The sequence below is a fragment of the Pseudochaenichthys georgianus genome, chromosome 12 (assembly GCF_902827115.2).
Source record: "Pseudochaenichthys georgianus chromosome 12, fPseGeo1.2, whole genome shotgun sequence".
NCBI lineage: Eukaryota > Metazoa > Chordata > Actinopteri > Perciformes > Channichthyidae > Pseudochaenichthys > Pseudochaenichthys georgianus.
The window spans coordinates 29,898,118-29,911,505 of record NC_047514.1 but is presented as its reverse complement, the minus strand read 5'-3'; the positions used below and the strand labels follow the sequence as shown (position 1 = coordinate 29,911,505).

Genomic DNA, 13,388 nt, shown 5'->3' with positions numbered 1-13,388 from the left:
ACAAGAAGGATAAAACTCTTTGACCCTGTATTGACTTCCGTGGGTTAAATAACATCACAGTTAAGAATAAGCACCCACTTTCCCTGATCAACTCTGCTTTTGAGCCACTTCAAGGTGCCACCATCTTCTCAAAGCTTGATCTCAGAAATGCCTATCACTTGGTTCGTATCCGCCAAGGTGATGAGTGGAAGACTGCCTTTAACACCCCCCTTGGCCACTTTGAGTATCTCGTCATGCCCTTTGGACTCTCCAATGCCCCAGCAGTTTTTCAGTCCCTGGTAAATGATGTCTTGCGTGATTATCTCAACCAGTTTGTCTTTGTGTACATCGACGATATTCTGATCTTCTCCAAGAGCCTGGAGGAACACCAAAGACACGTCAGTCTGGTTCTTCAGAGGCTGCTTGAGAACAAGCTCTACGTCAAGGCAGAGAAGTGTGAGTTTCACCAGGAACGGATCAGTTTTCTTGGATACATCATCCGGCAAGGCAGGTTGGAGGCGGATCCAGGGAAGATTCTCGCAGTCTCAGAGTGGCCAGTCCCCACTTCTCGGAAGGAGTTGCAAAGGTTCCTGGGGTTTGCCAACTTCTATCGCCGGTTCATCAAGGATTATAGCAAGGTTGCTGCTCCACTCTCCAGTCTCACCTCTATCAAGATTAAGTTCTCCTGGACCCCTGAAGCTAACAATGCTTTTCTTAGACTTAAGTCCCTGTTCACTTCAGCCCCCATTCTCATCCAGCCTGACTCAAGCAATTTGTGGTCGAAGTTGATGCCTCTGACATCGGAGTTGGTGCTGTTCTGTCTCAGACTTCCGGGCCAAGCAACAAGCTTCATCCTTGTGCTTTCTTCTCTCGCCGTCTCTCCCCAGCTGAGAGAAACTATGATGTGGGCAACAGGGAGCTGCTGGCAGTTAAGATGGCATTGGATGAGTGGCGGCACTGGCTCGAGGGCAGCGAGCAGCCATTCCTGGTGTGGACTGACCATAAGAACCTTGAGTACATTCAGTCAGCCAAACGGCTAAATTCTCGACAAGCCAGGTGGGCTCTCTTCTTTGGACGCTTCAACTTCTCTCTCACTCAGGGGTGGACTGGCCATCTGGCATACCGGGCATCGTCCCGGTGGGCCGTTGACCCAATGTGGGCCGGTCCGCGATGTGTTTTTTTTTCTTTTCTTTTTTTTCTCTAAATTCCCTCCAATTGTGCCGGCCAATAGGCTACATGCACAGTCACTTCCGCATTCTACTCAGAGCTGCTGATGCATTTCCTGTTGATGAAAAATGACGACCTTCTACACCCGCTGCCTACAAGAGCTTCCGAAATTAAAAATGTCGAATGTTCATCGGATTTGCCGGACGACTAAAGCCCCAGCCAGCAAACTCGATAAAGGCTTCAAATTATATGCTGCGTCATATATACACAACTATGAAGGTAAGAAGGTAACAGGTACTAACCAGCTAGCTTATGCTCCGGGTTATGCTAACGTTAGCTGTCAAAAGCTAGGTAACGCCAGAGCCCTATAGTATAACTACTATTATTATTATACTATTACTATAGTAGACTACTATAGGGCTCTGGGTAACGCTATGTACTGTTTCTGGTGTTAATTCTTTAAAACATTAGCCATTTTGCTAACAAATACTATCGTTTAATAGCCTTATAGCCTAGCCAAGGTTGTCTTGTTGTTAGCCACACTGCATAATGGTATCGGCTTTTGTAAAGCAATGTTGCCATAGATGTTTTGACGTGAGTATAGATCTAACGCTGTTGCTCTGTTTTTTTTCATTCAGTGTCCAATAAAGACAGGCTGACAGGGCAGGTCAGCGTGAGAGCCTTGTGCTACAGGTCAATGAGGAAGAGCGAGACAGCACACAGTTTGAGTGTAGGCAGGCAACATTGCCACTGTGTTCCCCCCTGTTTATTGAGTTTCAGTTCAGTTAAACATTAGTTTACCTTAAGGGAATCTCAACAGTGTCCTACTTGTCCTACAGTGTCCTCCTGCTTTACCACAGCTGATTGGTCAGATATTATTACATTGATTATGGATGTGTAAGTATGGGGGTTCAAATATATAGTCAAAACTGCTTTAATACAATTTTCAAGGCATCTTAGTTTCCAAAGAAAGTTCATTGTGGTATTGTAGGGTAAGAGGGTAACACTAAGCATTCAGGAATACATGCTTCTTCTAGGATAATGGGTCAGTAAAAATAACCAATAATTCTACTCATAACCTCCTGGCTCATTTACCACAAGTGAGGTTACTAATCACTAGTATTTCTTCTCTCTTTTTTAGATAACGCTTCGTGACTCATCACCAGTGGTGCTCACGCACAACCAGTGCTCCTGTGTTGCAGGAACTGTTTTGTGCAATCACACGGTAGCATTGCTGTTCCAAACAGCACATTACACTGAACTGAACATGTCAGTTGTGCCACCTGTGCATAGCTGTACTGAATCGGAACAGCAATGGCACAAGCCGCGAACAATGGTAATTTCAATGAGGTTCAAATACTTGTAATCTTTCACAGAGTTTTTGTTTTAAAGTGACTCAACGAACAGTACTTGTCTTTTCCTTAAGGGTGTGAAGCCAGGGCCCATCAACTCCATGGTCTTCACCAAGCCTGTACCAAATAGGATGGTGCAGACTGGAGTAAGGTCAGTTTAGCTGGAAAATTGTGTTTCCTGTGTTTTTTAAATTCATAATTCTGGTGCTGTATTCCTAACCTTTGTCACATTAATGTGCTATATTGTCTTTGCCATTCTTTGTAGGAGTGGATTCTACAGAGGCATGGTGGGGCCATTACCAGATCCCTGCCTGTTCAGAGTTACGGAGGCATACTCAGCGTTCAGCATTGAAGACAGACCGCTTGTGACCACAATGAACATGAGACCTGACAAGCCCCTTGTGGAAAGTGCCTTCGGGATTGTGCAGGAGGGCAGTGTTCTGTCCTATCAGATGCCTGCTTTGACGTCTCGGTACACCACACTTCACACTGACACACCACCAACACCCCACTTGCCCATAGAGGGGTATGTGATCTTGCCATGTGATTTACCGCTGGTGTGCTCAGAAGAGGAGCAACTGCATATTAACAGCTTATCTGTTGATTTAGAAATGTCTCACAAAAAAACACACCACCAACACCCCACTTGCCCATAGAGGGGTATGTGATCTTGCCATGTGATTTACCGCTGGTGTGCTCAGAAGAGGAGCAACTGCATATTAACAGCTTATCTGTTGATTTAGAAATGTCTCACAAAATTGAGGAGGCTACCCGTGAGCAAAGCTCTAGCTCAGAGTGACATCTGCTCCGCAAACCCAGGGTTACTGCCTCTAGGTTTAGAGAGATTTGTCACGTCAGAGGTGAGAGCTCTGCTAACTCTCTTGCAGAGCGAATACTCAAAGGTACAAGGCAGACTGCAGAAATGAGGAGAGGTGCAGAGATGGAGCCCACAGTAGCAGCTGAATACAGTAGACTGGCAAACGTGAACTACTCCCCTTGTGGCCTTGTCATTCACCCCTCTACGCCCTGGCTTGGTGCCTCCCCTGATGGAGTTGTATTTGACCCAACAGAATATCCCCAATTTGGCCTTGTTGAATTCAAATGTCCCAATGTCCCAAATTATGTCGACTGCAAATATGTGCAGATGGAATGTGGCTCCCCTAAGCTCAAGAAAAGCCATGCCTATTACTGGCAAGTACAGGGTCAACTTCTTGTGTCTGGGATGCAGTGGTGTGACTTTGTAGTGTGGGCACAGGAGGACTACCTGGTGCAAAGAATATACACAGATCCAGAAGTGCAAAGAGCAATCAGAGAAAAAGTAGACTTCTTTTTTTTTTACATATACATGCCGAAGTACCTGTCATTACAAAAGTAGTGGGCACTGCAGCCATTGATAACTCTGTGAGCAGTTAGCTGCTAGACCCTGGCTCAGCCGCCATTGTTTTTAGGAGGCAATCCCTCAATCATGTGTTCTGAATGACAACAAAATGTGAATTTAATATTTTGTTTTTGATATATATTGTTTATATTGTATATTGTTTATATTGTTTGTTTGTTCACATTTCATATATGTAAATAAATATACAATTGTATTTAAAAAGACAATAAAGTGAAGTGATTTTTTTGTAATGAATAGTAAATCATTGCATTTGTAAGAAATCATCAACGCATTGTAATTTGCTATTTACCATTTATTCAAACAAAACACTAGCGTGTGTCAGGCAAAACGGTGTGCTCACCCAGCTTAATCACAGCTACCTGCACAGGTGTCATCATCTTGTCTTATTTCACCCATTTCTTGACCAGTGCTTTGTTCTGATAGTTTGACAGCATACATGCTACTGCAAACAGCTGGGTGATGTTGTAGGCATGGGACAGGAGGATGACGCCATCAAAAAGTTTGTTCTCTTTTATCCTCCTGATGACACGCTCCACATGAACCCTCAGTCTGGCAATGGCCTGTGTCTCCCTCACCTGATAGGCCGGCATTTGCTTCTGCTTCGACAGAAAAGGTGGGCAGTACACTTTGCATTTGCAGCAATCGCTGATCAGGAAGCCCTTATCTACCATCACTGCCATGTTTTCAGTCAACAAAGCAGCTATTCCAGACTGTTTGAAAATCTCCTTGTCGCTGACAGAACCACCATACAGACTGGAAACAAATGTCACTGCGCCATGTGGGGCTATGCCAACCAGGGCTTTCATGGTGCAGTGAGATTTGTATGTAGAATACATTTCACTTTGGAGGAGGAGTGAGGATGGTGTTTGACACCTCAGCTCTGTGCAATCCAGCATCACCTGTGTGTCTGGGAAATCTTTGAAGGCCTCTGGGAGGTGGGCTTGAACTTCTGCAGGTGTAAGCCAGATGCACTGTGACCCCAATAAAGTTGTAAGAAAACTTGTCCATGTTGCAATGATGCGGCTCACAGTGGACTGGTGTATGTTGAAGCGGTTTGCAAGGTCCCTTTCTTTCAAACCCACCGACAGGAAGCAGAGAAAAAGGAAGAACTCGTCAATTGGCTGAAGCAGCTGTCTCTGGAAGATAAAAACAAAAAAAGGGTACTATATTAATGTCATGAGAGTAGCACACGATGGGAAAAACATTAAGTTGTTTTAGTTCTCTGATGTATTCAAAAAGGATTGAGTACTATAGCCTTTTAGCCAACACAAAAGCAATGAAATGTCAGAGAAACATTTTCCCTTCAGTTTGTGTTTAGATTGTGTGTTAAAAGAAACGTAGCCTACCGTTGATGGACGTGCGTGTGTAACCACTTCTTCATTCCTCTTGGCAGCTGATATCGCTCTTGTGACACGAACCATTTTATAAATGGAAGGCTCAATCAAAAACCCGAAGGCCATCAGGTGGTTATAGCTCGGGAACCTGTTCACAAAAGACACATGTCAGTCATTAATGACTCGTTAACTGACACACATGGGCTAATGCTTTCCTCTTGTTTGCTGTAATACATTACAATTCAAATAGACTGATTAAGAAGGCACTTGGTACAGGTATAGTAATATACAGCAGTAACATGTAACAACTACATTAAAGCAGCAGTAATAATCTAAAACATAAAGGGAACATTTTACACAGAATGACTACTTTTACTATTCATTCTTAAGTGTGCAACTGGGAGAAACGCAGTGGATATTGACATGTACTTTTACTTTGGTAAGGTTTTGAAGATTTCCACTTGTAGTAAAGTATTATCAGTATGTTGTTAGTATTAGTATGTTTTACTCCACCACATTTAGTTAACCTTCATAGTTTCTAGTTACTTATAAAAACACATGATTTATGATTCTACATGTTCAGTTCAGGAGTATTTTCAAACCATAGTATTTGTACTTATACTTCAGTTAAGTTGAGTAGCCTACTTATTCCAACACTGCATGCATATAGTCAGCAGTCAAACGGCAGGTAAACAGGATTCTTTATAAGCTAACCCATCTCAAAAACTTGGATAGAATTTAGCCAAAACATTACCTGGTATAGAATCGGATGTTGTCGTCGGAGCCAGCAAACCGCTGTAAGCAAAACTCTCGCTGGACTCTTAACTCCTGCAGTTGCTTCTGCAGATCCTCCACTGTTTTGGAGTTGTCTTCTGTAGCTTGAGAGGACATGTCCAGTGAAGCTGGTTCAGGGGCTGAGCAGTAATCATGGTCACGGACATCCATGTGCTCTTCCTGCTCCTCCCGAGAGACTGGTTCAGTGGGCCGCTCCCTTCTCTCCCAAACACTACCCCGCGGTGTTTGAGCAGTGAAGTGATTCCACTCAAACAAAGTTGGTACAGCACCTTTCACAAGCCTCCTACGGCCATCAAGGGTTTTTGGCTCTATTAGTTGATCCGTAGCGAAGTGACGACTGCAGACCTTGGAGTGAGAGGAGATTGTGAAGTTATCGCGTCGTATTTTAACCAGCCACTGTCTTCGCAGCTCGAGTTCGGTCGGAAAGCCATGGAAACTTAGGACCCCGTTAAATTTAGCTGATGCCGTACAAAGTGGGACACAGCAGTGCTCGGAGTAGTTCTTTACTTGTCTTTGCAAATGCTCCGTTTTGAAAATCTTCCGTCGACTCATATTTAAACCATAGATTTAAACAGTAAAACATTTGTGGACGCTCAGCTACGCAGACCGGAAGCAAACCGGAAGCTCCCAAGCAGTATTACGGCTAAGGCGGAAGTACGTCTCAGACCCTAGTGCATGTAGCCTATTGGCTACAGAGGGCTAGCAGTGTGTTGCCAGCATCGACACATATTATTGGTCTATTGTTTGTCATTGTCAATCAATCATGGGCTGACAGGCGCAAAGAGCCCTGACAGTGCTGTCAATCACAACACAAACCCGGGTGGGGCGGGACCTCATGGCATGGGCGGGACGGGCTGCTGCTGCTGCTGCTGCTGAGCTGAAAATGGATAAACGGAAGAAACGCCCAGGTGGCGCTGAAAAACTGTGACTTAAAAAGCTGAAGTCTCTGGAGGTGGAGGCTGCTAAATATTCTAAATTGACGGACCTATTTGGTGCCGGCAGGTGCTGCTGCGCCGGGAGATGAGCGAGTGGAGGCATACATGGTAAGTAACGTTAGCCTGGGGCTACATTTTTGAGACATGTCCAAAAAAAAAGTAGAAAACGTTTTTACATTGAATGTGATGTGACCTAATTAACTGCATAGTCCTACTTGTGACAATATATTAGCCCAGAGTTGAAGGGCTGTGAATGTTGGTAGTTGTGGTTGATTTTGTTTAAATATGCCGAACTGTGATATTATGGGTTATTATTGTTCAGATGATTTAGCTAGGCTAGCTAAGAGCTGCTAACGTCAGCGGTCTCTTGTTGCCATAGCAACAGTAAACGTTCACATGGACCAACGAGCTGTAAGTAGAGATGCAGAATCAAGCTGTATTGTAAATACAGATGAGATACTTTGAATTTTAGCACAAAATACAAGTAAACCTATAGGAAATAATTAGTTTAATTTGCAATATTTGCCATTGAATTTATTGTAATCTTTCAATTCATTTATTGTTTACTGAGGTGATAACTATTTCATAATTTGTGTGTAACTTTAATTTCTGTGTAAATGTGTTACTTTTACTATAGTTTTCAAATGGCTGTGTATATATATATATTTTTTAAATTTTATTTATCCTTTATTTATCCAGGAATGTCCCATTGAGATACAAGATCTCTTCTTCCAGGGAGTCCTGACCAACACAGCACACAACAAGTTTCAACATAAAACAAGGGCATTAAACAAAAAAAAACATACAATTCAAATATAAATACAGAAGGCCATTTGTGCAGTGGCAAGAAGCATAATCACATCAGCAATAGCATCAGGTAAAACAGTTACATGTTTCATGAAGGGCTAATCGTAGCATACCTTTAAAAGCATTTACAGTAGGAAGTGCCTCTAGACAAAGTATAGTGCTGTCTTGAGCATTTTCAGGTATTGTCACAAAGATCTGACTTTTTTGCATTGGAAAACGCTAGTAAGTGTCATAATGAAAACATGGCAAAGCCACTAGTGTTGTTACGCTCACGAACGTTTCGTTAATATGAACTAATCTTTTAACTAATCTTTTATCTTTATTCTGTGGTTTTGAGTTATTTCCCCATTCAATGATAAATGCTTTCCCTATATCCAGCCCAGACAGGTTCAGGGCAGGTCCAGCTGGTCAGTTCAGGGAGAGAGCCAGACCAATTCAGGCAGCCCAAAGACTGCACCACCTGAGAGGGAAAAGGCTGTAGAGAGTGAGGAGTATGTCAGCCCAAAGACTGCACCACCTGAGAGGGAAAAGGCTGTAGAGAGTGAGGAGTGTGTCAGCCCAAAGACAGGATCACCTGAGAGGGAAAAGGCTGTAGAGAGTGAGGAGTGTGTCAGCCCAAAGACTGCACCACCTGAGAGGGAAAAGGCTGTAGAGAGTGAGGAGTATGTCAGCCCAAAGACTGCACCACCTGAGAGGGAAAAGGCTGTAGAGAGTGAGGAGTGTGTCAGCCCAAAGACAGGATCACCTGAGAGGGAAAAGGCTGTAGAGAGTGAGGAGTATGTCAGCCCAAAGACTGCACCACCTGAGAGGGAAAAGACTGCAGAGAGTGAGGAGTGTGTCAGCCCAAAGACAGGATCACCTGAGAGGGAAAAGGCTGTAGAGAGTGAGGAGTGTGTCAGCCCAAAGACAGGATCTTCACAAAGTTCACAAAAATATGGCTACCCTTCTTAGAACATGTTAAGTCCCTCCAGTTGGAGTCTGTCCCCATTGGCTGAGTCGCCCCCCTGTACCGCAACAGCTCACAGGAATGCTCACAAAATGTCTCGCAGGTTGTTTTTGTTTTGTTTTGTTTTTTCCTTTTGTTTTTTTTAATTTATTTTATTATTATTATTATTATTATTATTTATTTCATTATTGTCTAATTGTAACTGATGTATTGTGTCTTGGGGTTGTTTTGTTAGAAATCTCAGGGGTAATGCATTGTATTGCTGCTGTCTTTGTGTATTGAAAATCGCAAAAATAAATCATATAAAAAAAAAACTGCTATCAAGGAATATGACTCTCCTTTGTAGTATGCATGAGAGAAGATGCCGCGAGATTAGTGGACTTCTATGTAGTGTCCGCTGATAATGTAGTGGGCTGGTCTGGACAGAAAATGCCAGGGCTGAATTTTTGTCCCAGTCCACCCCTGACTGTGGGTGTCGTATACAGTGGCCCTTTCTCATTTCTCTAACTCCCCTCCTCGACTCCCCTCCTCGACTCCTATCCTCGATACTTAGTCCCGCCCACAGGAGATGCGAGCGGAGGAGGGGAACCGAGGAGAGAGGAGGGGAAGCAGCAGGCGGTTAGAGAAATGAGAACTCCTCTCCTCTGAGCGGTCATTTTAAAGAGACGTCCATTAATGATGACAGGAGGCACAGAGCCCTCTGTCTGATGGACAGATGTGTTCATGATGACTTATATATTTACTTTGATTCATTCACAGTGCGGTATAATGAGACAGTAATGGCTACATATGCAGACACACACACACATATATATATATATGTATATATTTATATAAATATATACAATTTCAGAATCAAGCAGAGCACTCTCATAATAACGTAACACTATCAGAGACTGGATATATCCCCCCCTCTCCCCTCTGGTCGCTACAATGTGGAAAATAAATTACGGGCCAAAGATTTTATTTACAAGTATTAAAAGTAAGCAGAGGACACCAAACCAACTGACACCTGTCTGTCCGCTGCATCTATGCACACACTGTACCACACACACCTACACACGCATATAAAACAGGCTACAGCCGTGGTGTATTTTATTGTGAAGCACTAAATGGTTTTAGAAAAATATCGACTCTTTGTTTGTAGATATCTACTAAACTAAAGCAAAAAGAGTAGGCCTGTTCTACTGAGTGATATATATTATACACACTGCTCTGCTTTCTGCACGGACCTCACAGCTGTTCTCACTGTAAACAAAGCAGTTAATAAAATAATATCCAGGGGATGCATGCAGAGCTGTCATTGGCTGAGATAAGTCCGGCCGTGCGTCACGATTCTTTGAAACATCTCTGTTGCCGGAAATGCATCCACGAAGCAGCCGTGGAGGACCGTGGAGGACCCATCAGTGTATCCTCGGTTATAGCTCCTCCAGAGAGCCTCCTCGACGCTCGATCCTCGAAGTGCATTTAGAGAAATGAGATGTCCTTCAACATGGCGTGCTGAAATTAATTTCCGGGTCACTACCGGAGGACCGAGGAGTCGAGTAGTCGAGGAGGGGGATTTGATGAAATGAGAAAGGGCCAGTGAGTGTAGCGTGCAATACTGTGTTTCACCACACATTAATTAAGAGGGGCGCTGTTTCAGTCTTTGTAAAATGGATTTCGGATCCTTAACAGCTATGCTGTGCCCATGTATAGAATCATTTTACAGTACTATGTCCATCCTCTGTTAGTGACTGACAGGATGACATAAGAAAATGAAGGTCCATAGTGTTAACATGTAGACTACAAGTTTACCTCGAGGCCGTTTTATGATTACCCTGTCAGTGTGCTCTTTAGTTAGCTATCAAACATTCTGTGATTCTCATATTTTAAAGCAATTAATTAATGTAAATGAATGTAAAACTAAATATATATATATTATTTGTCTTTTTACATTACATTACATTGCATTTAGCTGACGCTTTTATCCAAAGCGACTTACAATAAGTACATTCGACCAGGAAGACACAACCTTGAAGAAAACAGAATCATATAAGAACATCAGGTTTCAAAGAGCCAATCGTTTCAAGTGCTACTCAACTGGCTTTAGATAAGCCAGTCCTTTGTTAGTATATAAGTGCTCTGTTAGCAGTTCTTTGTTAGTAATTCTATCGCTCGAAGTGGAGTCGAAAGAGATGAGTTTTCAGTCTGCGCCGGAAGGTGTGTAAGCTTTCTGCGGTCCTGATTTCAATGGGGAGCTCATTCCACCATTTTGGAGCCAGGATAGCAAACCCACGTGTTTTTGCTGATGGGAACTTGGGTCCCCCTCGCAGCGAGGGTGCAGCGAGCCGTTTGGCTGATGCAGAGCGAAGAGCACGTGCTGGGGTGTACGGTTTAACCATGTCCTGGATGTAGGAAGGGCCAGATCCATTCGCAGCATGGTACGCAAGTACCAGTGTCTTGAAGTGGATTCTAGCAGTTACCGGAAGCCAGTGAAGGGAGCGGAGGAGCGGCGTGGTGTGGGAACATTTTGGAAGGTTGAAGACCAGACGAGCCGCTGCATTCTGAATGAGCTGCAGAGGTCGGATGGCACATGCAGGTAGACCAGCCAGGAGGGAGTTGCAGTAGTCTAGGCGTGAGGTGACGAGAGCCTGGACCAGAACCTGCGTCGATTTCTGGGTCAGCTGGGGGCGTATCTTCCTGATGTTGAAAAGCGTGTATCTGCAGCAGCGGGTTGTAGCAGCGATGTTTGCAGTAAACGACAGGTTGTTATCTAGGATCACACCCAGATTCCTTTCAGTCTGAGTCGGGGAAACAACAGAGGGGCCGATGTTGATAGTTAGGTCAAGAGAGGGACAATCTTTTCCCGGAAGGAAAAGCACTTCAGTTTTGTCAAGGTTGAGCTTGAGATGATGAGCGGACATCCACTGAGAGATGTCAGCTAAACAAGCAGAGATGCGTGCGACGACCTGGGTCTCTGAGCGGGGAAAGGACAGGATTCATTGGGTGTCGTCAGCGTAGCAGTGGTATGAAAAACCATGCGGGCTAATGACAGATCCGAGCGAGTTTGTGTACAGGGAGAAGAGGAGAGGACCAAGAACAGAGCCCTGAGGGACCCCTGTAGTTAATTGACAAGGGTCGGACTCAGACCCTCTCCAAGTAACCCTGTAGGTGCGGTCTTTGAGGTATGAGGTGAGGAGGGAAAGTGCAGAGCCTGAAACTCCAAGTTCTTGGAGAGTGTGAAGGAGGATCTGATGGTTCACCGTGTCGAATCAGACAGGTCCAACAGGATGATGACAGAGGAGAGGGAGGCTGCTTTAGCAGTGTGCAGTTCCTCAGTGACAGCAAGGAGGGCAGTTTCTGTGGAGTGACCTGCCTTGAAACCAGACTGGTGCGGATCCAGAAGGTTGTTCTGATGGAGATAGCAGGAGAGTTGTTTAAAGACAGCGCGTTCAAGTGTTTTAGACAGGAACGGGAGGAGAGAGACAGGCCTGTAGTTTATAACATCAGACGGGTTGAGAGTGGGTTTCTTTAGGAGAGGGTTTACTCTTGCCTCCTTGAGACTGTTTGGAAAGTGACCAGAAGTTAGAGAAGTGTTGATGAAATGGGTGAGAAACGGTAGAATATCAGGAGCGATAGTCTGAAGGAGGTTTGAAGGGATAGGGTCCAGAGGACAGGTGGTAGGGCAGGCAGAGGTAATGAGGGTAAGAACCTCACTTGGAGAGAGAGGGGAAAAGGAGGTTAGTGTGCCGGTTGAAGGTGGCTCAGGTGATCCGGCGGTGAGTAGGGGTGAGTCAGAAAAAGAAGAGCGAATATCGTCAACCTTTTTTTCAAAGTGGTTAACAAAGTCGCTTGACAGAAGGGAGGAGGGTGAAGGGGCTTTGGGGGGGTCCAAGAGGGTGGAGAAGATGGAAAATAGTTTTTTAGGATTGGAATAGGAAGATTGGATCTTATCTTGAAAGAAAGTGCTTTTTGCCTGAGAGATCGAAGCAGAGAAAGAGGAGAGGAGAGCCGGATAGATTAGGAGGTCGTCACGGTGTTTGGATTTCCACCATTTCCGCTCTGCTGCCCTAAGGACGGTTCTATTAGCACGCAGTGCGTCATTTAGCCAGGGAGCAGGAGGGGACTGACGAGCCTGCCGAGATGTGAGAGGACAGAGAGAGTCCAGAGAGGATGAGAGTGTAGAGAGGAGAGTTTCTGCAGCAGAGTTTGGAGGCAGGAGTTGGAACGAGTCGGAGGAAGGGAGGGCTGAGAGCACCGATGAGGCAAAGGTAGAGGGGGAGAGGGAACGGAGGTTACGGCGGACAAGTGCAGGATGCGAAGAGATTAGTTTGTTATGTTTGGAAAGGGGTAAAGAGAATGAAATGAAGAAGTGATCGGAGGTGTGGAGCGGGTTTACAGAGAGGTTAGAAGTAGCGCAGTGCCTTGAGAATATGAGATCAAGGACATTGCCAGCTTTATGAGTCGGTGGGGACGGAGACAGTGAGAAAGCAAAGGTGGATAACAGAGATGTTAGTTCGTCTATCTTCCCCGTCTGGAGGTTGAAGTCTCCGAGAAGTACAGCTGGAGGGCCAGTTTCAGGGATGTGTGAGAGGAGATGATCTAATTCCTCCAAGAAGTCCCCCAAGGCTCCTGGTGGACGGTAGAGAACAACAATGGCTAATTGTATAGGATGGGTTACTGTGACGGCAT

At 44.7% G+C, this 13,388-nt stretch overlaps 1 protein-coding gene across 1 annotated transcript; it reads left to right on the top strand.

Annotated features, from left to right (window-relative positions):
• The first annotated feature begins 1,314 nt into the window (after window positions 1-1,314).
• LOC139434885 (uncharacterized) lies at window positions 1,315-3,154 on the top strand. The gene is made up of 4 exons (XM_071204928.1): window positions 1,315-1,425; window positions 2,288-2,482; window positions 2,573-2,649; window positions 2,764-3,154. The coding sequence occupies exons 1-4, from the start codon at window positions 1,330-1,332 to the stop codon at window positions 3,152-3,154; spliced, it is 759 nt and encodes a 252-aa protein (XP_071061029.1). The 5' UTR covers window positions 1,315-1,329.
• The last annotated feature ends 10,234 nt before the right edge of the window (window positions 3,155-13,388 follow it).

Excerpts from the sequence above, each read along its gene's own strand:
- LOC139434885 (XM_071204928.1), top strand. The coding sequence starts at position 1,330 with ATGTTCATCGGATTTGCCGGACGACTAAAGCCCCAGCCAGCAAACTCG. Across the intron at positions 1,426-2,287 it reads ATATATACACAACTATGAAG|ATAACGCTTCGTGACTCATC; the intron begins GTAAGAAGGTAA and ends TCTCTTTTTTAG. Across the intron at positions 2,483-2,572 it reads GGCACAAGCCGCGAACAATG|GGTGTGAAGCCAGGGCCCAT; the intron begins GTAATTTCAATG and ends CTTTTCCTTAAG.